We start from the raw sequence: 23,650 nt of genomic DNA, 5'->3' as shown, positions 1-23,650 counted from the left end.
CATAGATCTTATTTATGTGTTGACTTAATCATACGGATATAATGATGGAAAAATTCTGTTATATGGAAATAAAAGCTATTCTAAAAGTAGAAACTGGCATTAGGTTGCATTTTTATCTAAAAATATAAAAGTTGGTGACAAAATTCTAATTTTACAGAGAGAAACAGATAAGCAACATTAATCATTTTCCAAAATCAAGATTGTTTTGATCACTTACTTTAATTCAAGGCAACAGTAACTTAAATAATTTTACTCAACAGTGCATGGTTAGCAGCTTTGTATTTTACAAGGCTTCTGTATTTTACAAAGGTATTGATTTTCTGTTTTAAGATTTGTAGTTTCAGTACTTAGAGTAATTCAGTTGTGGTTTTAAGTTTTCCCTGCAAAATTTAGGTTAAGTGAATAGTGGTAGATTCCACTGTGGGGTAGTGGAGAGTACTTGTCATGATTTGCCTGGAGTAAGTATGGCAGCAGTCATCTCTACCTAGATCCTTACAATATAACCAAAAGCTCCAAGCCACCACCATTTACCACAGGCAACTTTATTTATTGAATAATGTAATCAGTAGCCTTCCATTAAATGCTAAGCCAGAAAGCTGAATCTTTTACCACTGAAAGATAATGTAATGTTTCCTGTAACTTTGTGGTTTTGAAACCTGTAATTTTTTGGGTTCATTGCAGTATCACTGATACTTTTCCCTGAGGACTGGTGCCTTCAGTATTACCAGATATAAGTGGCTCAAAAGTTATATTCCTTTATGAAAGTAAATAGTATAAACAATTATATAACCTCTAATTGTGAGTCCTATATACGTATTTTAATGAATATTAACAATGTAGGCCAGGCGCAGTGGCTCATACCTATTATCTCAGCACTTCGGGAGGCCAAAGCAGGCAATCACTTGAGGCCAGGAATTCAAGACCAGCCTGGCCAACATGGCAAAACCCTGTCTCTACTAAAAACTCAAAAATTAGCCAGGCATGGTGGCAGCCGCCTGTAATCCCAGCTACGTGGGAGGCTGAGGCAGAAGAATCACTTGAATCCAGGAGATGGAGGTTGTAGTGAGCTGAGATCATGCTACTGCACTCCAGCCTGGGTGACAGAGGGAGACTCCACCTCAAAAAAAAAAAACAAAAAAGTAAACCCACAATATAGTGTAGTAGTTAGAGAAAAATACCTGTACCTATTTGTAAAAGAAATTAACATATTTAGTGTTTTGCAAGTTAATGCTTTTTTAAAAACTAGAGATGGAGGTCTCACTATGTAGTCCAGGCTGACCTCGAACCCCTTGCCTCAAGCGATTCTCCCAACTCAGCTTCCCAAAGTACTGGGATTACAGGCATGAACCATCATATCCGGCCTTTTTTTTTTCCTTCTAGATGCCTTAGTGATAAACTTAACTACAGTCTCTACTCAGCTTTTTTTGCTTCTTAAAGGAAAGATGTTTTGAACATAAAGTACAACAGTCATTTATTTTCCTAACAGGAAAAACTGGTAGCAAACATGCCCTTAACATCCCAAAATATTAACGTTAAATGGAGGAGTCTCTACTGAGAAATTTGACTTTTGCATTTTACTTGCTAAATTGTGTAAGGAGGTATAAAGGAGCAAAAAGATTCAAATTCTGTTTTTATGCATCTGCTGGCTTTTGTGTCTTTGGACCAAGTAACCTAAATGAGGCTCAGTGTCTGTAAATTAGGAGCAGAAATGCTTGATTATGAACTACATCACATAGGTGAGATAATGAATGTAAATGTATCTAAGCCATTGCCTACTGCTAAGTAGATAATAAAAGGTAATTTTTCTTCATTCCTTAAAGACCATCTTTTTAGAGTAGCCTTGCTGTTTTTCTTTCCTGACATAATTGAACTTTTTAAAAAAAATTTTATTTTTATTATTATTAATATTTTATTTTTTTATTATTTTTATTTTTTAATTTATTTTTTATGTTTTTTGTTTTTTTTTTTGAGATGGAGTCTCGCTCTGTCCCCCAGGCTGGAGTGCAGTGGCCTGATCTCAGCTCACTGCAAGCTCTGCCTCTCAGGTTCACACCATTCTCCTGCCTCAGCCTCCCGAGTAGCTGGGACTACAGGAGCCCACCACCACACCCGGCTAATTTTTTGTATTTTTAGTAGAGACAGGGTTTCACCATGTTTGCCAGGATGGTCTCGATCTCTTGACCTCATGATCCACCCACCTCGGCCTCCCAAAGTGCTGTGGGATTACAGGCATGAGCCACCGTGCCTGGCCTCATAATTGAACTTTTTAAAAACATAACTAGCTATACCATCAGGGTTTTTGGTTTGGGGTTTGGATAAATGTAAATAGATATCTTTCTGTAGTTGGTTTCTACAGTCCTTTCACTTTTCTTTTAGAAACACAATAATCTGGTAGGTTATTTCTCATCTGCCACTTGTGTCTTTTTTCCTTAGTAATAATTTTGGTATTCTTATCCTTTGCACTTATACTCCTTTTTTTCTGAGCTTCTCCAACAATGCCAAGGTATTTTCTTATTACAAGATGCATAGCATAAGCCAGCTCTGATTTTTCTCCATTTATTTTTCCTTTCCTGTGTGTACTAGTAAACTACTTTGGTTAGCTGTTTCCTCCTTAAAACTTTAGAATCAGTTAAAAGTGAAACTGAATTTACTCTAACTTCCGTCATGTTAGTTTTTAACTTTTTTTTTAATGTTTAATAATTGAAGTATAGGATTATAAAGTAAAACCTCACTCACCAGAGGTAACTAACCCCACTATTAACGGTTTGGTGTCCTACTAGAATTTTTCCGTGAGATATTTATTAGACAATTAAATACATACACATATTTACACATCCTATTCTTTGCCTTGCTTTTTACACTCATAGACTTCTTCCTATGTTAGTACGTGTAAATTTACCCCATTTGTTCTCATGGCTTCTATTATAGTATTCCAGTTTATACACTTATTCATTCCTTATTAGTAGACATTTGGATTGTTGCCAGTTTTGTTATTATATCCAGTACTACAATGTGCATTTTGTGGCATTGTATATGTATTTTTGCCCACTTTTGTTAGTATAGTCATGTTAGTATAGGCATGCGTTGCTCATTTAACGATGGCTATGTAATCTGAGAAATGCATCATTAGGCAGTTTTGTCATTGTGAACATCATAGAGTGTACTTACACAAACCTACTACACATCTAGGCTATATGCTATAGCCTAGTGCTCCTAGGCTACAAACCTAGGACAAACCTGCATAGTGTGTTACTGTTCTCAATACCATATGCAGTTGTAACACAACAGTAAATATTTGTGTATCTAAATATAGAGAAGTTTCCATAAAAATATGGTATTTTATTGTATATGTGGTACATTGTTGACTAAAATGTGCTATGCATGACTGTATTTCTATAAAATAGTTTCTTAGAGGTGAAATTGCTGGGTCAAGAAGGTGTACATTTTAACTTTTGATGGGTACTTCCAAATTGTTCTCTGAAAAGATGTTGATCCAGTTTATGCTCACGTCAGCAGTGTATGAGGATCAGTGCATATTTCCTCACCTCTTCCTCAATTCTGGATTTTATCCATCTTTAATGAAAATACTATCCTTTATTTTTATCTCCTTTGATTTTGTTTAAGATCGATATTTTTAACCCTTTTCTATATGAAGATTATAAAATACTGGTTTTCTTTGCATTTAAACTTTACTTGCAAATGATAGGCAGTGTCTCATGGCAAGTGATCCTTCTCGGATACTGAATGGAAAAGAGATCAGCCTGAAGTTAAAATGTCATATTAATAATTCTCAGAAAAAAACTTGCTGTGACTAAGTCGACAGTATTAGCATTTCTTTCAAGTATGTTCAATTATTTAATAAAATGTAATGTCATAAAGAAGGCTGTAATTCTTAACAAATGATTTCTGTTAAACACACTGATTATCCTAATTTTAAAGCTTTATTAAGGAGAAAAATAAAGAAGTACCATTCATTAGGTTGGACATGTTTCCTATCAGAATGTTCTTACCAACTTAAATCTCTCCAGAGATTTAAGGAAAGAAATCTTATAGCTTCATCATCTTATTTATAATAAAGTCTGTAGGTTTGGTTTAAAGATTGTTTAATTGTAAAAGGCCTATGCCCACAGCTCTTCTCTGTCTTTTCAAAGTTCTCACTTCTGCCTGTTCTGTACTCCCTAAGATCAGAAATCATTTGCAGAATTCTGTGTACCATGTACTGCACTGGTCGCTGAGATCTAGAAATGCACAGGGAGTCTCCGCCTTCAGTGAGGATGCGTGTATGCATGACACTGAAGGGGGAATGATTAACTATGTTGAGAGAGGAATAATGTTCCTTCTAGAAAGTGAACGCTGAGCTGTATTTTAAGGGATCAGTAAGTATTAGCCAGGAAAACAAGACTAGGAAGGGACCTTCCAAGACAATAGGATAGTATTTAGTAATTCACTCAACAGTTTTTATTGAATACTTATTGTATGCTTGTTCTCACCTTAGCACATTTGCTCTTGTTCTCCCTGGGATACTATTCCCCTAGAACTTTCTGGTTTTTGGTTTTTTTGTTTAACTCTACCATCTTTCTCCACTCAAATGTCACCACCTCAGAAATGCCTTCTCTAACCACCTTACCTGAACCTTCCCATTTTCTAATATACATACTTTATAGTAATGCAGAATTTTTATTACCTAAAGTTAATGTATATTATTCATATATATGTATATTATTTATATAAAATATTTGAAATTATATATTTGTTATTTCTCCTCTTTTTCATGAAGGCAAACTTAATCTCTTAATTGCTATTTCTCTAGTACCTGGCATATACTTTCTCAAATTTTTTTTTGTTTTTGAGACAGAGTCTTCCTGTGCCAGGTTAGAGACTGGAGTGCAGTGTCTCTTCACAGATGCAATCATGGCGTGCTACCCCTTCAAACTCCTGGCCTCAAGCAGTCCTCCCACCTCAACCCTCCTGAGTAGCTGGGACTACAGGCATGTGCCACAGCACCCAGCTAATTCTCTCTTTTTTTTTTTTTTTTTTTGGGGATAGGGTCGGTCTCTGTCACCCAAGCTAGAGTGCAGTGGTGTGATCACAGCTCACCAAAGCCTCGACTTCCCCAGGCTTAGGTGATCCTCCCACCTCAGCCTGTGTGAGTAGCTGGGACTACAGGTGTGCACGTCCACACCCAGCTAATTTTTGTATTTTTTATAGAGATAGGGTTTCGCCATGTTGCCCAGGCTGGTCTGCAACTCCTGGGCTCAAGTGATGCATCTGCCTCAGCCTCCCAAAGTGCTGGGATTACAGGTGTGAGCTACCGCACCCAGCCCCAGCTAATTCTTACATTTCACCTCTTAATAACTCTGAGCAAGATATAGGACGTATAGTGTCTCTGCATTTTATATCATTAGACAACCTGAAACCTGGAAAGTTTATTTGCCTAATTTCAAATGGATAAGTAGGTTTAAACCATGGTGCTTTGACTCCTGTTTAATACTTTTTCTACTCTCTTATGCTGCTGAGATAACTTACTTAGAAATTCAAGAAAGAACTTTTTACCTTTCTAATCTCTTGTTATTCATGGTAAAATCCTGGATATCTCATTTATAGGGATTCTATTATCTCATCTGAAACATACAGTGAACCATTTTTCTCCTAAAATTGGTTGCTTGCCTACTATAAAATAATTCTAGAGGCTGGGAGCAGTGGCTCATGCCTGTAATCCCAGCACTTTGGGAGGCCAAGGCAGGCAGATCACCTGAGGTCAGGAGTTCAAGACCAGCCTGGTCAATGTGACAAAACCCTGTCTCTACTAAAAATACAAAAAATAGCCGCATGTGGTGGTGCACACCTGTAATCCCAGCTACTGGGGAGGCTGAGGGAGGAGAATCGCTTGAACCCAAGGAGGCAGAGGTTGCAGTGAGTGGAGATCACGCCATTGCACTCCAGCCTGGGTGACAGAGCAAGACTCTGTCTCGAAACAGTAAAATAATTTGAATTGCCCTTTCTTTTAAAAGGTATTTACCTCTATCCAAAGCAAAAATTTTTTTAATATATGCTTTTGCTTTTTTTTAAGAACAATCTTTATTCCATTTCTATGAAATGTGAAGTTAAAGCCCCAACTCTTTTAGTTTGAAATATTACTTGCAATTGTTCTTATAAACTGGCTGATTGATGAGCTACTATTTAAATGTCTAAGCATTCCTCATTTCTCATTTTGTTATCAGCTATACAAAACACAAACTTGATCAAATCTTTCTAGAGTAATTTTAGTTTAGTAATATGTTATTTTTAAATATTTGGACTAGCTGTAAGGTTTATAAAACTTGTTTAATAATATCTGATTTGTGCTTTTATTACTGTTTTTAATAGGCAAGAAAACAGCATATCACTGGTGAAAGCTTACTGGAATGAACTTTTTACTCTTGGTCTTGCCCAGTGCTGGCAAGTGATGAATGTAGCAACTATATTAGCAACATTTGTCAATTGTCTTCACAATAGTCTTCAACAAGGTAAAAAGCACCTTCCTTACTACCTTTTCCAGGATGTAGAAGGAGGCATGAATTTCATTAAATGTTATGACTAAAGATAGTTAATAATTATTATATTCGTGTTTTAGGTACCATTGCTCTTCTTTAGATAATTTTTACAATTTTATAAATTTACCAATATTCTAAAAATGTTTTTTAAATGGAGTGCAACAAAATTGAAAACAGTATGCTTAAGTCTGACAGGCTATTTCTGACGAAGTCTTGTGAATTTTTGTGCAACTATCAAAGAATCCAGGGTGAGCTTATGTACAGGTGGTCAAATATTTTAAAACATACACTACTCAGCAATTTTTAAGCAACCTTTCTTTATTATAACCCTTTGAATCCTAAGATAGGTTGATTTTATATCAATTCATCAGGGTGTATTCTCTCACCTAAATAGTTCTGAAGAGTCAGGGAACAATCCTTTTTATTCTGTTTTTCTGTTCCTAGAGGCCAAGGTATTTGCAGCCCTCATTCATTTCACGAGACAAGCAATCACTGATTCATAAGTGCTTAACTATAGAATGGCTTATGACTACCCGAAACAGTGCCTTATCAACAAATGGGGATTTGAGCTCAGGAATAATTTATAAATTGGTGACTACCTTTTAGTTCCTTAGCATATTCTATCATTGTTTTATACAATTTTTAAATCATTTGCTTCCTCCTTATATTTAACAGCAGAGGGGTAATCACCTTAAAATGTCATCAAAAATAGATCTACTAGAAGGCAGCATCACATTCCCGTCTTACTTATGGACTCCTACCCCTGGTTCATGTCTTATATGCCTGTAATGGTTATAAAGCCTATCTTCAGGAAAGCTATGGTTGACTAATTACTAATGGATGGGTTTTAAACATGTCCCTCTAAAATAAATTAAAGTCTTTATTGTAAAACTTTATTCTGCTTCAGTTTTTTTCTTCTTAACAGTGTTTTTACTAAATATTTGTTTTTATTATAGTAGTCTTGGTAGTGAAGCATGTAGATGGTTTTGCTCATTTTTTCCCAACCAACATAAACTTAAATAAAATCCTATTACCAAACTTTGAGTCTTATGTACTTTTAGTTGTCTAGTGTTTCAAATGGTTATCTTTACATCCTATCTTCTCAAAGGTATATCTTGAAAGCAAACATTTCAGCCAGGTGGGGTGGTTCACGCCTGTAATTCCAGCACTTTGGGAGGCTGAGATGAGATTGCTTGAGCCTAGGAGTTCGAGACTAGCCTGGACAACATTGTGGTACCCCACCTCTACAGAAATTTTTAAAAAATTAGCTGGCCATGGTGGTGCATGCCTGTAGTCTCAGCTACTTAGGAATCTGAGGCAGACAATTACTTGAGCCCAGGAATTTGAGGTTACAGTGAGCTATGACTGCACCACTATACCCTAGCCTGGACAACAGAGTGAGACCCATTTCTTTAAAAAAAAAACAAAGGGCGGCGGGGGGTGGGCGCGGTAGCTCACACCTGTAATCCCAACACTTTGGGAGGTCTAAGAGGGTGGATCACGAGGACAGGAGTTCAAGACCAGCCTGGCAAACATGGTGAAACTCCGTCTCTACTAAAAATACAAAAAAAAATTAGCCGGGTGTGGTGGCAGGTGCCTGTAATCCCAGCTACTCGGGAGGCTGAGGCAGAGAACTGCTCGAACCCAGGAGGTGGAGCTTGCAGTGAGCCGAGATCACGCCACTGCACTCCAGCCTGGGCAACAGAGCCAGACTCCATCTCAAAAAAAAAAAAAAAAAGGAACCATTACATTTACGTTTAGAGTTTTTTTTTTTCGTTTTGGGTTTTTTTTTTTTTTTTAACAAGCCAAGTAGCATAAACATTCAAATAATCCATTTTTTATATATAGTTTTTTCCCCAAAAGCAATTACCATGAGAAAATAATTCATTTTTTAAAAGTACTTTTACAACATCAAAATAATTGAGATGAAATATAAACCTGGCTGGGCACAGTGGCTCACACTTTGGTAGGCTGAGGCAGGCAGATCACTTGAGGTCAGGGGTTCAAGACCAGCCTGGCCAACATGGTGAAACCCCATCTCTACTAAAAATACAAAATATAGCCATTCATGGTGGAGCGCACCTGTAGTCCCAGCTACTCGGGAGGCTGAGGTGGGAGAATTGCTTGAACGCAGGAGGCAGGGTTGCAGTGAGTTGAGATCGCACCACTGCATTCCAGCCTTGGGCGACAGAGCAAGGCCCTGTCTCAAAAAAAAAAATAAATATAAACTTTTCTACTTAAAATGTTTATACAGATTATACTAACAGCTTGTTGTTCTTGAATGAACAATATCTTAAGATGATTAGTTTTAGCCATAATTGCAGAAATACTGAATTTTAAACATTTCTACATTGGTTATACTCAAAGCTTGAAATTCATGAGAAGAAGGCCAGGCACAGTGGCTCACGCCATAATCCCTACACTTTGGGAGGCACAGGTGGGCTAATCACTTGAGCTCAGGAGTTCAAGACCAGCCTGGGCAACATAGTGAAACCCCGTCTCTACAAAAAATACAAAAATTAGCTGGGTGTGGTGGCATGCGCCTCTAGTCCCAGCTACTTGGGAGGCTGAGGCAGGAGAACTGCTTGCATCCAGGAGGCAGAGGTTGCAGTGAGCCACGATCGCCCCACTGCACTGCAGCCTGGGCGACAGGAGTAAAACCCTGTCTCAAAAAAAATTTAAGAATTAAAAAACTTTTCAAAATTCCTGAGAGGGAAATATATTGGATGAAAGTAGTTGTTCATTTTAGACAAAAACTAGATTTGTTTTTGTCAAAAAACAATTTAAAAATTTTGTTTATTTTTAAAGATAAAATGTCAACAGAAAGAAGAAAATTATTGATGGAGCACATCTTCAAACTACAGGAGTTTTGCAACAGCATGGTTAAACTCTGCATTGATGGATATGAATATGCCTACCTGAAGGCAATAGTACTCTTCAGTCCAGGTATATAAACATTTACTTTTTATTCAAAATAAAATGTTTCACGATGTGGAGAAATAGAAGCCCTCATATGTTGCAAGTGGGAATGTAAAATGGTGCAGTTGCCTTGGAAAAGAGTTGAGTAGTTCTTCAAAAGGTTAAACATGGAGTTATCAAATGACTCAGCAGCTTCACTCTTGTCAGCCCAAGAGAAATGAAAAATATATATCTATGCAAGAATGTGTATATGAATAGTCATAGCAGCATTATTCATAATAGTCAAAAAGTGGAGACAACCCAAATGTCAGTCAACAGATGAACAAATAAATGTAATATATACATACAATGGAATATCGTTCAGCCATAAAAGGAAGGAAATTCTAACACATACTACAACACAGATGAACCTTTAAAATGTTCTGCTAAATGAAAGAAGCCAGTCATATTGTTTGATTTCATTTATATAAAATATGCAAAATAGGCAAACCTGTATAGACATAAAACAATTAAGTGGTTGCCAGGGACTAAGGAGAAGGAAGAAATGGGAAGTGACTGCTAATGGGTGGCGTTTTTTTTTTGGAGTGACAAAAATGTTCCAAAATTAGATTGTGGTGATGGTTGTACAACTCTGAATATAATAAAAACTATTCAACTGTATACTTACTTTTTTTTTTAGACTGAGTCTCGCTCTGTTGCCCAGGCTGGAGTGCAGTGGTGCAATCCCAGTTCGCTGCAACCTCTGCCTCCTGTGTTCAAACGATTCTCCTGCCTCAGCCTCCCCAGTAGCTGGGATTACAGGCATGCACCATCACACCCAGCTCATTTTTGTATTTTTAGTAGAGACGGGTTTCACTACGTTGGCCATGCTGGTGTTGAACTCCTGACCTAAGGTGATCTGCCCGCCTCGGCCTCCCAAAGTGCCGGGATTACAGGAGTGAGCCACCGCGCCCAGCCTGAATTGTATACTTCAAATTGGCGAATTTTAAGGATGTTAGATATTTATGTGGGTATGAAAAGGGAGGTTGAGAAGTCAGTGAAATAATATGATAGACTTTGGCAGGGCTCAGTAGCTCATGCCTGTGATCCTCATATTTTGGGAGGCTGAGATGGGAGGATTGGTCAGGAGTTTGAGACCAGCCTGGGCAACATAATGAGACCTCTTCTCTGCAAAAATCACAATAGAAAAAATTAGCTGGATGTGCTGGTGCGCACCTGTAGTCTCAGCTACTTGGGAGGCTCAGGTTGGAGGATCACTTCAGCCTGAGAGTTTGAGGCTGCAGTGAGCTCTAATCACGCCACTGCATTCTAGCCTGGGTGACAGAGGGAGACCCTGTCTTAAAAATAAATGAAAATGTAAAAAATATTATAGACCTTTATTTCTTTTGTCACATCAACATTTGAATTCTTAGTTGTATTTTTTTAGCCATTACTAAATGGCAGAATGAGAGATGACTATTGCTATGTTGATGGGCTACATTTCCAAACATCTTATATGAGTTACCAACAAATAAAAAAACTGGTTTCTTGTTTTCCTGCCAGTTTACAGTTTTCACAGATGGTAAAATGATGGTAAGCTCTCAATGGTCAATTTCTGAATAAGAGAAATTGACTGTTCTCTTAGGTTCTGTATTTTTCATTCTAATATATGTTTCTGTTCTTGTGCATCATAATAAGATTACCTGAGGAAACCTGTTTCTTTCTGTCAGTGATACCAGTAAGAACATGAAAGCTTGTACTATTTCTTCTAACGTTTCTTATGAGTTAGTAACGTATGTCTCTATTCTTAGCACAATTTGTCACTTTCATTTTCCTTAGGTGAAAATTGAAAGAACAAAAATTTGAAGTTTAAATTCTAATGTAATTTTATTTTACTATTTTTAGGATTTTCCATTTATTACTTTTTAAAATTTTCATCCATGAGAACAGAGCTTTCCATAGTCAACATTTCTTAAGCTATGCATAATTTTTATGAAGTTCTTTTAGTATTTCTGTTTTTGTGTAATGTTATAGTGACCATTGAAATGCTTATATAGATTTTTTCATATTTCTGTTATTTTTCTGATAGAGATGATATTTATAGTTTCATAATTTCTTACATACCTTTTTACCTAAAAATAATATAATTTTTGACTTATAAAAATAGGGCACAGAATATAATCTGCAAATATTTCATGGATTTAAAATGCCTTTTTTTTTTTTTTTTTTTTGAGACAGAGTCTCGCTCTGTTGCCCAGGCTGGAGTACAGTGGCACGGTCTCAGCCCAGCGCAACCTCTGCCTGCCTCCCAGTTTCAAGCGATTCTCCTGCCTCAGCCTCCCAAGTAGCTGGGATTACAGGTGCCTACCACCACACCCGGCTAATTTTTTGTATTTTTAGTAGAGACGGGGTTTCACACCATGTTGGCCGGGCTGGTCTTGAACTCCTGACCTTGTGAGCCACCACACCCAGTCTTAAAATGTCTTTTTAGGCTGAGTCATTTACCTTTTGCTCCTGTTAAAGGCAAAGTTATCAAATGCCTTCCTACTACTTTTGGAATGGCGAGAAAGCTGTTTATAGTTGTTAGCATATGTATATGAGATTAAAAATTTTAAATATATAAAATATAGTGCTTGGTATATAGTGGGGTGGGCTCAATCAATATTTGTGGAATGAATGAGCCACACTTTTTTTTTTTTTTTTTTTTGAGACGGAGTCTCGCTCTGTCCCCCAGGCTGGAGTGCAGTGGCCGGATCTCAGCTCACTGCAAGCTCCGCCTCCCGGGTTCACGCCATTCTCCTGCCTCAGCCTCCAGAGTAGCTGGGACTACAGGCGCCCGCCACCTCGCCCGGCTAGTTTTTTGTATTTTTTAGTAGAGACGGGGTTTCACTGGGTTAGCCAGGATGGTCTCGATCTCCTGACCTTGTGATCCACCCATCTCAGCCTCCCAAAGTGCTGGGATTACAGGCTTGAGCCACCGCGCCCGGCCTTTTTTTTTTTTTAAAGACAGAATTTCACTCTTTTTGCCCAGGCTGGAATGCAATGGCGCTGTCTCGGCTCACCGCAACCTCCGCCTCCCAGGTTTAAGCAATTCTCCTGCCTCAGCCTGCCTAGTAGCTGGGATTATAGGCATGCGCCACTATGCCTGGCTAATTTTGTATTTTTAGTAGAGACAGGGTTTCTCCATGTTGGTCTCGAGCTCCTGACCTCAGGTGATCTCCCCACCTCAGCCTCCCAAAGTGCTGAGATTACAAACCTGAGCCACTTCGCCCGGCCTGAGCCACACATTTTATGATGGGGCTTCTGTTTTGACTAACTATTCTTTCTGTCTCTTCATATTCACTCTGTCTTAAATGAACATTCAGAACTAGGGTACCAATGTTTTCTTTAATGTTTCAGATCATCCAGGCCTAGAAAACATGGAACAGATAGAGAAATTTCAGGAAAAGGCTTATGTGGAATTCCAAGATTATATAACCAAAACATATCCAGATGACACCTACAGGTATCTACAGTTAAATTCCATATAATTAAAATAATTGAAAAACCTTTTGTGGATCTGTTATCTCATTGTTTCTACTCTCAGAATAATTAAATGTTTTAGGCAACCTTAACTTTGAAATAGTAATGCTATAAAAAGCAGTATTGCATTGTTGCAAGTACGTTACATAAAATATTTCATCCAGTTCTTACATTTTTATATAAAAGGAGACTTCAGCACAGAGAGGTTAGCTTTGCTCAGGGTCACACAGTAAATGATAGCACTTGACTGTGAACCCAGGTAGTCTGACGCTAAAGTCCAAACTCTTTTTCTTTGGATAAAATAATGAATTTTGTTAGTAAAAGGAGAATAAAAAGTAATCAGAGACCAGCCTGGACAACATGGTGTAAAACCCTGTTTCTACAAAAAATACAAAAATTAGCCCAGCATGGTGGCGCATGCCTGTAGTCCCAGCTATTCAGGAAGCTGAGGTGAGACTGCAATGAGCTATGATTACATCGCTACACTCCAGTCTGAGTGACAGAGCAAGACCCTGTCTAAAAAATAATAATTAAAAAATTTTAAAAAATCAAATACCATTAGATTAGATTGTTTTATAATTAATTTTGAAACATGGTTTATGAAATTCCCTCCAAGCTATTTCTCGCCAATGTTCTTTGAGAAAAGTTCTTTTTTTATGAGAGCCACTTTCTTTAAAGAGGGACATTATAGCCGAGGGGTTAAGCACCTGGTTATAGAGCCAGAGCACCTGGATTTGAATCCTGACTCCAGCTCTTGCTAGCTTCATACCTTGGGCATGTTTCCTCCTATAATGGAGATAATAATGGTATCTACTTTTTACAATTATTTTAAGGATTAAATCAGTTAATATATGTAAAGTGCTTAGGACTGTGCCTATCATATAGTAAGGGCTATATAAGTGTGGTTGTTTATAATAAATAAAACATTTTGTTAATTTAGCATACTTCAAACTAGCAAAATAACATTTTTACATATAATTTTTTACATATACTAAATAATTTAGATTTATAAGCCAGTCTCATCTCAAATATCAGCCTTATTTTATCTAACTCATTTTCGTATCCTGCTTTCTACCAGTTCTGTAAAAGCTGAATAATTTGATGTGGATGCTGAGTAATTTGAGGAGTAGAGCACACAGCTTCAGGAAGATAATCCTGGGGGCTGCTGTTCTCATTTGGTCTGAAGTGTTAGAGTGCAAGGCCTTAGGACAGAAGGATAAACCCACCACAGTCTTTTTGGAAAGGTTTTGTTGTGGTGGTTTTTCAGCATTATCTTTAAGTTTTAAAAGTTACTGTATGCCTCATTATACAAATAAATACAGTATTTAAATTTTTTTCCTTTGTGATTGCAACTTTCTCAGTTTTTTACATTCTTGGTTACTTAAAAATAATACATTATCCTTGGATAATAGTTTTCAACTTATAAGGCACTTTCACACAAGATAGGGTCCTGCCCTAAGGAACCTCACTACTTGGCAAAGAAACTGGCAGGGATCATTTCATTCATCCTTACAACAGCACTGTGAGAGACAGTAAGTGGCAAGCACACATTTATATAGGTAGTGGGCAGTTCAATCAAGATTTGAACCCAACGGTCTTGATTCCACATTCCGTGCTCTTCCCAGTAATAGCGACTGTTGCCTATTTCCAGTAGTTTTTTGCAGAGCAAAACCAAGAAAATGCCTTATGTCCTGATAACACAAAACATTGCCATTTTTAAAACCTGAAATGAGTTGCTAAGCCATTCTTTTTCTTTCTTTCTTTCTTTTTTTTTTTTTGAAGCAGAATATTGCCCTGTCACCCAGGCTGGAGTGCAGTGGCATGACCTCGGCTCACTGCAACCTCCGCCTCCTAGGTTCAAGCAATTCTTGTGATTCTGTTGCCTCAGCCTCCCAAGTGGCTGGGGTTATAGGCATGTGCTACCGTGCCTGGCTAATTATTTTTTGTATTTTTAATAGAGACAAGGTTTCACCATGTTGGCCAGGCTGCTCACGAACTCCTGACCTCAAGTGATCTGCCCACCTCGGCCTCCAAGAGTGCTGAGATTACAGGCATGAGCCACTGGCACCCAGCCGCCATTCTTAAATGTATAACTTGGCCCGGCACAATGGCTCACACCTATAATCTCAGTATTTTGGGAAGCCAAGGCAGGAGGATTGCTTGAGCCAGGAGTGTGAGACCAGCCTGAGCAACATAGTGAGACCCTGTCTCTACAAAAAATAAACACAATTAGCCAGGTATACTGGCACACTTCTGTAGCCACAGCTACTTGGGAGGCTGAGGCAGGAAGGATCACTTGAGTACAAGGAATTGAGGCTGCAGTGAGCTCATACCACTGCACTCCACTTTGGGCAGCAGAACAAGGCCCTCTCTCAAAAAAAAAAAAATAGTATAACTTGATGTGTTTAACAGCTCAGTTCCATAGTCCTTACAGCCAAGGGGAGGCAGTACAGTGTAGCATTAAGAGCAGTGCTTTCCCCTGTGGAGTCTGTCAGACTGCATTAATACCCAGGTAACTGCCATATGCTCTAAGGCTTGAGAATACTAAGGTTTTGATTTTAACTTTTGAAAATGATATATTTATTAAATTAGGCCACATGCAGAAATTACTTATACTTTTCTACTAAATTTCTTTCTGGTTTACAACCTTGTTCCTCTCCCTTTTTTCTTTCTTGTTTTAGGTTATCCAGACTGCTACTCAGATTGCCAGCTTTAAGACTGATGAATGCTACCATCACTGAAGAATTGTTTTTCAAAGGTCTCATTGGCAACATACGAATTGACAGTGTCATCCCACATATTTTGAAAATGGAGCCTGCAGATTATAATTCTCAAATAATTGGTCACAGCATTTGAAAGCTGCAACTGCAGTGCTGTAAACTTAATTGTTCTTTGCCAGAACCCAAGACACCAAATTGAACTCATTGCTTTTGGGGCATCTGGAAATTTTTACTTCAAAAAGTAACCAGAATCCAAGGTATTTTTATTTTAGCTTCCTTAAGAATTTTTGAAGTGACTGGGCCAACAGCAGAAATTAAATGAATTTTTCTTCCTGATTCCTTTAAATGAACATGAAACACTACAAATTTATTCTTGGTGAAGATGATACCTGAAGCTGTCACCTCTTGATTATCTAAACTAAGCTCTCATTCTATTTTATAAAACAAATAAATTAGTCTCTTTTTTCTGAATTGTGTTCTAGTCATATTTAACTTCATTAAGAACTAGTAAAAATACTTAATGGTCAGAAATCCCTAAGGAGGAGTTAGTTCCTTGCATTTTTCTCTGCCATAATAATTTTTGTTTGTTTTAATTACCATATCAAAATAAGATCATTTTATGCTTACTGGTATAATGACAATATTAGAATTATAGGAAATTGAATATATATTTTTTGTCTTCTGTAAATATCATGGTGTCCCTTAGCGTATGTATACCACTCTCATTGCTGGCAGTGAGACAGGCCATTCATGATCTTAAGATTGACATTTTTAATGTATATATTAGTTACAAGCACTTTATATAGCAGAAAATTGTTTTTGAGAATAAGCTAGTGTTGATATTTTAATATTTTTAGCTTACTGCTCGTGTTTTTGTTTTTGTCTTCATTTATAGAGGTGGGTTTCACTATGTTGCCCAGGCTGGTCTCAAACTCCTGGGCTCAAGTGATCCTGCCTCAGCCTCCCAAAGTACTGGGATTACAGGCATGTGCCACTGTGCCTGGCCTACTGCTATCTTTGAAAGTAATAGAGACTAGCCAGCTGTGGTGGCTCATGCCTATAATCCCAGCACTTTGGGAGGCTGAGGCAGGCAGATTGCTTGAGCTCAGGAGTTCGAGACCAGCCTGGGCAACATAACAAGACCCCGTCTCTGTAAAAAGAAAGAAAGTAATACAGACTAATTGAGCCCAAAATGTTTCACTATTTCAAAAAAGATATTAAAATTGTTGCTCTTTCATTCCATAAAAAGAATCTGATCTCTCTTCTACTTTTCTGACCTGAGTTAGAGCTTCCCAACCCTGTCATGTATGGGTTTTAGCCTATTTCTTGTAGGTCACTAAAACAACTCACCCAATTTGTCAAATAATGGATTTATCATAGCCAATACATGTTCTCAAGGCAAGTTCAAACATTATTTTGAAGCTAATGACAATTTTTTAAAATAAATATTCATTGATGTTTTTCACTGTAAAGCACGGGAGGGCTGCTTTAACAGCAGTGTAAGAATCAGCCTGAAGCCTTGTTACTGCTGCAACAAATGCATGTTAGACTCCTCAGATGTCTTCCACAGTTTATTTTTTTAGCAAACCTGATACTGATAACTGTTTCTTTGCTTTGATTTATTGATGAATTATTTTGGTATGTTTGTTGCTTTTTAAAACAAACATGGATAATGCACTCAGAGTACATTTTTTGTAAAGATTTTTGCAATAGAAGAAAAGCTGAAGTTTTTGTGGGGATGTGGATTTTATTGCTTACTACTTTTTTCCCTATTTAAAACATGATCTTAGTCAACAATTTTATTTATAATTATCAGCTAAAGAAACTACATTTAGTATAATACTCAAATGGAAAAATCAGTAGTTTATACCTTTATAAATACAATGTAGTAAGCCAAGGAATCAGGGAACTAATCCTTTAAAATAATGTACTAATGGTTAATTAAGATGTTTCAGGTGTTTTTTCTGATTAAATTTGTTATTATATTTGGAAGAGTTTTTAAAACTATATTAAAATGTGACTTGCATTACAAATTTCTGTCTTACCAATATATTTGTAAATATATTCATTTTCCTCTTCAATGATTGCTTATCCTTCGTTTGTTCCATTGTGGTTTCATCTATAGCAAGTATAGATCTGCTATATTAAGAAAGCTCTAATAAGAATCGTTACTGATATAATAGGTGTTTTAGTTCTCAGGCGGGGTGATTTTAATTAAAGTACTTCCAGCAAGAGAAAAACATGGAGACATTTCTGTGTCCTATATTTTAGGGTTATTTGCAATTCAGTTTGAAGACTCCCAGCTAAATACTGCAGATTAGCTTTTGTTTTCTTTCCTGAAATCTCAGTAAAATGTCCATAAAGTATAACTACACAATGACAAATGGAACAGGAGAGAAGAAATTAAAGGACAGAGTAAAGTAAATTTTTGGAAAACAAAATGCAGATAGAGAGAGAATGACTGATTTAGTAGAACCAGAACTAAAGAAGCTTTAACTGAGTGACTACAAAAGGCAATGCAATGAGAAAGAAGCCAGGATACCAGACAAGATGCTTAGTACCTTGAAGGAACCAGTGCTCAGATACAGAAATGATACATAAAAAAAAAGTAGATTGGTTGCAAGTCTGGATACAGAATAATTAGACTATCTTTCCCCAACCCTACTTAAGATGGGTGGAGGCCAGGTGTGATGGCTCATGCCTATAGTCCCAGCACTGTGGGAGGCTGAGCGAGGCAGATTGCTTGAGTCCAGGAGTTCGAGACTACCCAGGGTAATGTAGTGAAACCTCATCTCTACAAAAAAAAAAAAAAAATTAGCCAGGCATGGTAGTGTGCACCTGTAGTTCCAACTACTTGGGAAGCTGAGGTGGGAGTACAGCTTGAGCTCAGGAGATCGGGGTTGCAGTGAGCTAAAATCATGCCTCTGCACTCTATCCTGGGCAACAGAGCCAGGCCCTATCTCAAAAAAAAAAAAAAAAAAAAAAATCAGGTGGCCACTTCCTCTCCTCCCTTTTCAAGCAGGAGGAGGCCAGAGATTAATTCTTTGGAGAAACTGAACTGGAAGAGCGTAGAACTTACAGGATACCAGGGATAACAGAAGGTGTGAATAAGATACAGGGTTGAAAATATGGAGGAAGTGAAAATCCAAATTTGGAGGCCGGGAGTGGTGGCTCATGCCTGTAATCCCAGCACTTTGGGAAGCCAAGGTGGGTGGATCACGAGGTCACAAGTTCGAGGCCAGCCTAACCAACATGGTGAAACCCCGCCTCTACTGAAAATACAAAAACTAGCTGGCCATGGTGGCACACGCCTGTAATCTCAGCTAACTGAGGAGGCTGAGGCAGGAGAATTGCTTGAACCCGGGAGGTGGAGGTTGCAGTGAGCTGAGATTGCGTCACTGCAGTCCAGCCTGGGAAACAACAGAGCAAGACTCTGTCTCAAAAAAAAAAAAGTCTGCATTTGGTTGGTATGTAGGCTCCCTATCCTTTTCCCAGGATACTGGCAATCAAGTACAGTTTTCTCTGGCAGGTTTTTTTTCTTTGGAGAAGCTAAATGGCCCCAGAGAAAAGATCTCCATTTTGGTTATCCCTTAATGATAAAAAATAATAATAATACAGCCTGTTTGCCACCTTATCACTCTTCAGTGAAGCCCTCCAATTACCAAGTCGTGTGTATGTATTCGGTTTCCATTCAGCTCTTTAGTGCCCTATTATTAAATGTGAACTTACAGCCCAGGATAGCCAGATATTTGAGGAAAATCTCTATCCATGAGAGACCAGATATGAGGGGTAGGTAGCAGATACAAAATGTAAAGATCAGAAAAATATTCCCCAAATATAATTAATATCTTGAGAGAAACTAGATGTTGTATCCATAAAAGGAGAACAGAATGTTTCCCAAAACAAATTTGAAGCAAAGAATTGCCCCTAGAAATTAAAAATGACAGTCAAGGCAATTCATTAGAAGGACTAGTAGATAAAATTGAGGAATTCACCCTGAAAGTAAAACCAAAAGACAAAGGAATAGGAAACAGGATAGAAATGATAAAATTAGAGAATCAAACAAGATCTTTTTTTTTTTTTTTTTTTGACAGGGGGAGGGGGAGAGTTGAGTCTCGCTCTGTTGCCCAGGCTGGAGTGCAGTGGTACAATCTCGGCTCACTGCAACCTCCACCTCCCAGGTTCAAGCAATTCTGCCTCAGCTCACCAGTAGCTGGGATTACAGGCACATGCCACCACACCTGGCTAATTTCTTTTTGTTTTTAGTAGAGACAGGATTTCACCATGTTGGCCAGGCTGGTCTTAAACTCCTGACCTCAAATGATCTGCCCACCTCAGCCTCCCAAAATGCTGGGATTATAGGCGTGAGCCACCGTGCCCAGCCAAGGTCTAACATTTTCAATACTAAGTTTAAGAAAGGGAAAATAGAAAAGGAAATTATTAAATAATGTAAGAAACATTCCACAAAAGGACACTTCTCTGTAGGTGGAAATGATCCATCATTATAAATTTTAAAGGATATACCATCTTGAAATCACAATATAGTCAAAGAAGATAACTGCTACTTTTAGCAGTATAAAGGAATAGATACTCTGAAGGCCTCTGATCTATTAGCTGAGTTCACCAAATTGAGATGACTTCCTAAAGAAGGCTAAGGTTGTTTCAGGTCAGTAGTACCCTCTGCGTCCTGGCAGAAACAAGTGTAAATCTTTTCTGGAGAGAATATTCACAATTGAGATCAGAAGTTGAGAAAGGAAATATTTTTGGCTTCATAGGCCATGCAGTGTCTGTTAAAATGACTCAAAAAGTGCTAAAGTAACTATAGACAACATAGATGAGTGGGCATACCTGTGGTCCACTAAAACATACAAAAACAGGCAGTGGACTGGATTTGGCTCTTGGAGTATGGTTTACCAACCCTTAATTTAAAAATCTTGATATTTTCGCAGATTAGGCTCAACCAAATATGAATACACAAAATTATCAAACTCACAAGGAAATAAGCAAAACATAAAGACCCTCAGACAATATTAGATCTTAAAATTGTCACATGCAGAATGTAACTATATAATATGTTTTAAGGAGAAAAAAAATGGAATCGAAAAGTAAACAAGAAACAGGAGCAGCAAAAATAACCAAGTAGATTTGAAAAGCCAAGAAACATTTAGAAAAAACTTACTGAAATTAATAAATTAATGCATGGTGAAAGATGCCTTGAATGCATACATTTAACCCTAAGTTCCTTCTAAAACTGCATTAAAACAGCTAAAGGTTTGTGGGTTATATATATATTCTTTTTAGACACAAAGTCTCACTGTGTTGGCCAGGGTAGAACTCCTGGGCTCAAGCTATGCTCCCACCTCAGCCTCCTGATTAGCTGGGACTACAGGTGTGAACTGCCACACCTGGTTTGCTTTATGGTTTTTGTTTGTTTTTTAATGCATCTTACAAAGACAAAAAAATGGGACAGAAATAAATGATAACCACAACTTTTTGAAAGCTAAAAATAGATTAGTAGTGATGATCCTAGCAAACCTGAGAAGGACTTTTTATCCTGCAGTGTGGAAAGCTGCGAAGCAATCTGATTTGTACCACAGATCCTCCAAAATGCTCTTGTACTGTGACATCTCTGGAAGGAAAGATGAAGGATTTGTTGAAAGTCTATTTTGGAAGCAAATACACACCCACCAGACTAATAAAATTTTAGTCTGGCAAAACCAAACGTAGAGTACATGGAGTGAAAATATGTGTGTTGATGGTGGGAGTGTTGATACAATAAATTCGGGAAAGATTTTGCATTAAATAGTAGAGTTGAACATGCATGAAATTATCTTAGAGAAACTCACACGTGTACCAGAGGACATACAAAAAATTCATGTCAGCATTGTAAGAGCAAAAAAGGAAAACTATTCAAATATCCATTGACAGGAGAATGGGTAAGTTTAATTGTGGTATAATCACCAATGGAATACTATGCAACACTAAAAAAGGAATAAACTGTAAACATGGGTGAATCCCCAAAATACAATGTTGAATTTTTTTAAAAAGCCCAAAAGTATACAAAACCATAATTTAACTGGTTTACTGAAAACAGGCAAATATACTGTTGAGAGGTATTTATGTGGGAAAGCTAATTTTGTGAAAGCAAAGGAAATATTAATACTAAATTAGAATACTAGTTACTTCTGAAGGGGTAGGAAGAGGATAAAAACAAAGAATATAAGAGGCTTGAAAAGTATTGACAGAGTTCTAACTATTTGCTTTTAAACAAGCCACCCCAAAACGTAATGGTTTAAAACAACATGTATTGTGTTCCTGAACTTGCAACATGGACAGAGCTTGGAAGAGACAGCCTGTCTCTGCTTCTTTCAGCCACAGCTCAAATAGTGAGGTTGAAATCTATGTAGTCATTCACTCACACATCTGGAAATTGTTAGTGACTGTTGGCTGGGACTTCAGGTGGAGCTCAAGCCAGAACACATACCTAGTCTTGTTTCCCTTCCTCACAACCTAGAGGCTGGGTTCCAAGAACAAGGGTTGAGAAGGCCACGTGGGAGCTCTGTTACCATTTCTTGCCTGGCATTAGAATTCATCCAGTGTCAGGCCGGGCACGGGGGCTCACACCTGTAATTCCAGCACTTTGGCCAAGGTGGGCAGATTGCCTGAGCTCAAGAGTTCAAGATCAGACTGGGCAACATGGCAAAATCCCATCTCTACAAAAAATACAAAAAAAAAAAAAAACCAGGCCTGGTGGCACGTGCCTGCGGTCCCAGCTACTTGGGAGGCTGAGGTGGGAGAATCACTTCAGCCTGGGAAGCGGAGGTTCTGTAAGCCAAGATTGCGCCACTGCACTCCAGCCTGGGTGACAGAGCGAGACTTTGTCTCAAAAAAAAAAAAAAAAAAGAACAAAAACACTATTTCAATGTCTTCTGCTGCATTCTATTCATCGAAGAAGTCACAAAGGTCTGTGCTGCTGGAAGAGGAGGGGAAATAGACTCCACCTCCTGATGATGAAGTGGCAAACTTCTGGAAGAGCATATGGAACCAGAAATACTAGAAATATTTCCACCATTTGAGGGAAAAAATATTGCATCTCAGCAGCCTCACTTGGAAACCCAGGTAGAGAAGGCTTACCTGGACAAGACTGGGGCCTGGGAGGTCAGGGGTGGTTTTCATCTTATGGAATTGTTTACAAATTGATACATAAAAAATCATAAGAAGTTTAAAGGATTGTAACATCTTAAGCTGGGCATAGTGGTGCATGGCTGCCCTAGCTAGTCTGGAGGCTGAGGTGGGAGGATGGCTTGAGCCCAGAGTTGGTAGCTGCAGTGAGCTATGCTGGTGTCATTGTAGTCCAGCCTGGGTGACAGAGTGAGACCCTGTTTCTAAAATTTGGGGGGGGAAAAAAAAGCAAGAGGATATGACCTTGGACCTTCAAACTTGTATGGGCAGGAGATGGCTAAAAAAACTACTCAGCTGCAGACTGGACCCCCTTTTGTGGGAAATAAAGGGTAATTTCCATGTGGCTGCTGGAGGAAGCGTTGAGAGAGGAAGTGCTGAGACAGGAATTGCCAGGGAAAAGCCGGATGGTTGTTTCTAACCTACCCTCAGAAACCAAGCCACATTGCTTTCCATGTCATTTTATTTACTGATGCAAAGACCCACCCGCATTCAAGGGAAGATAAACTATGCCCCTTGACAGGAAAGTGGCAAGATTCTGGAAGAGTTTAGGGAATCAAAGCTGTTTTTTCAGCCATTTTTTGAAAACTTCAGTCTCTGATACTATTCTACTTATTAAGCTGATTGTAGATTCTTAAGATCAAATAGGCACTTTTGTATATTTCATGATATTTGATAGAAAAATAAATCCTTATGTAGAAAAAATGAGGTGCTCTTAGATCTCCAGATCTCCTCCACAATTCCCTGTATCCAAGGGAGGGGAGTAAGCCCTTGAGAAGTTGTAAACACTAAATTGTC

The 23,650-nt window shown here is 38.1% G+C and overlaps 1 protein-coding gene across 5 annotated transcripts in view; it reads left to right on the top strand.

Moving 5' to 3' along the window:
• The window catches only part of NR2C1 (nuclear receptor subfamily 2 group C member 1), a 51,330-nt gene extending 35,186 nt beyond the window's left edge, over nt 1–16,144 (top strand). For 4 of the 5 annotated variants that reach the window (XM_021922786.2, XM_021922788.2, XM_021922787.2 and 1 more), the window contains exons 11-14: nt 6,367–6,506; nt 9,342–9,479; nt 12,831–12,936; nt 15,635–16,144. In XM_021922786.2, the coding sequence (XP_021778478.1) occupies nt 6,367–6,506; nt 9,342–9,479; nt 12,831–12,936; nt 15,635–15,809 (559 nt within the window). In that variant the 3' untranslated portion in view covers nt 15,810–16,144. The remainder of the gene's footprint in view (nt 1–6,366; nt 6,507–9,341; nt 9,480–12,830; nt 12,937–15,634) is intronic. The other variant, XM_021922789.2, reaches the window with a different exon arrangement.
• Nucleotides 16,145–23,650: the final 7,506 nt, after the last annotated feature.

Source organism: Papio anubis, chromosome 9 (genome assembly GCF_008728515.1).
Source record: "Papio anubis isolate 15944 chromosome 9, Panubis1.0, whole genome shotgun sequence".
NCBI classification, from domain to species: domain Eukaryota; kingdom Metazoa; phylum Chordata; class Mammalia; order Primates; family Cercopithecidae; genus Papio; species Papio anubis.
The sequence above is the reverse complement of the archived record's forward strand: the minus strand, read 5'-3'. Positions and strand labels throughout refer to the sequence as shown.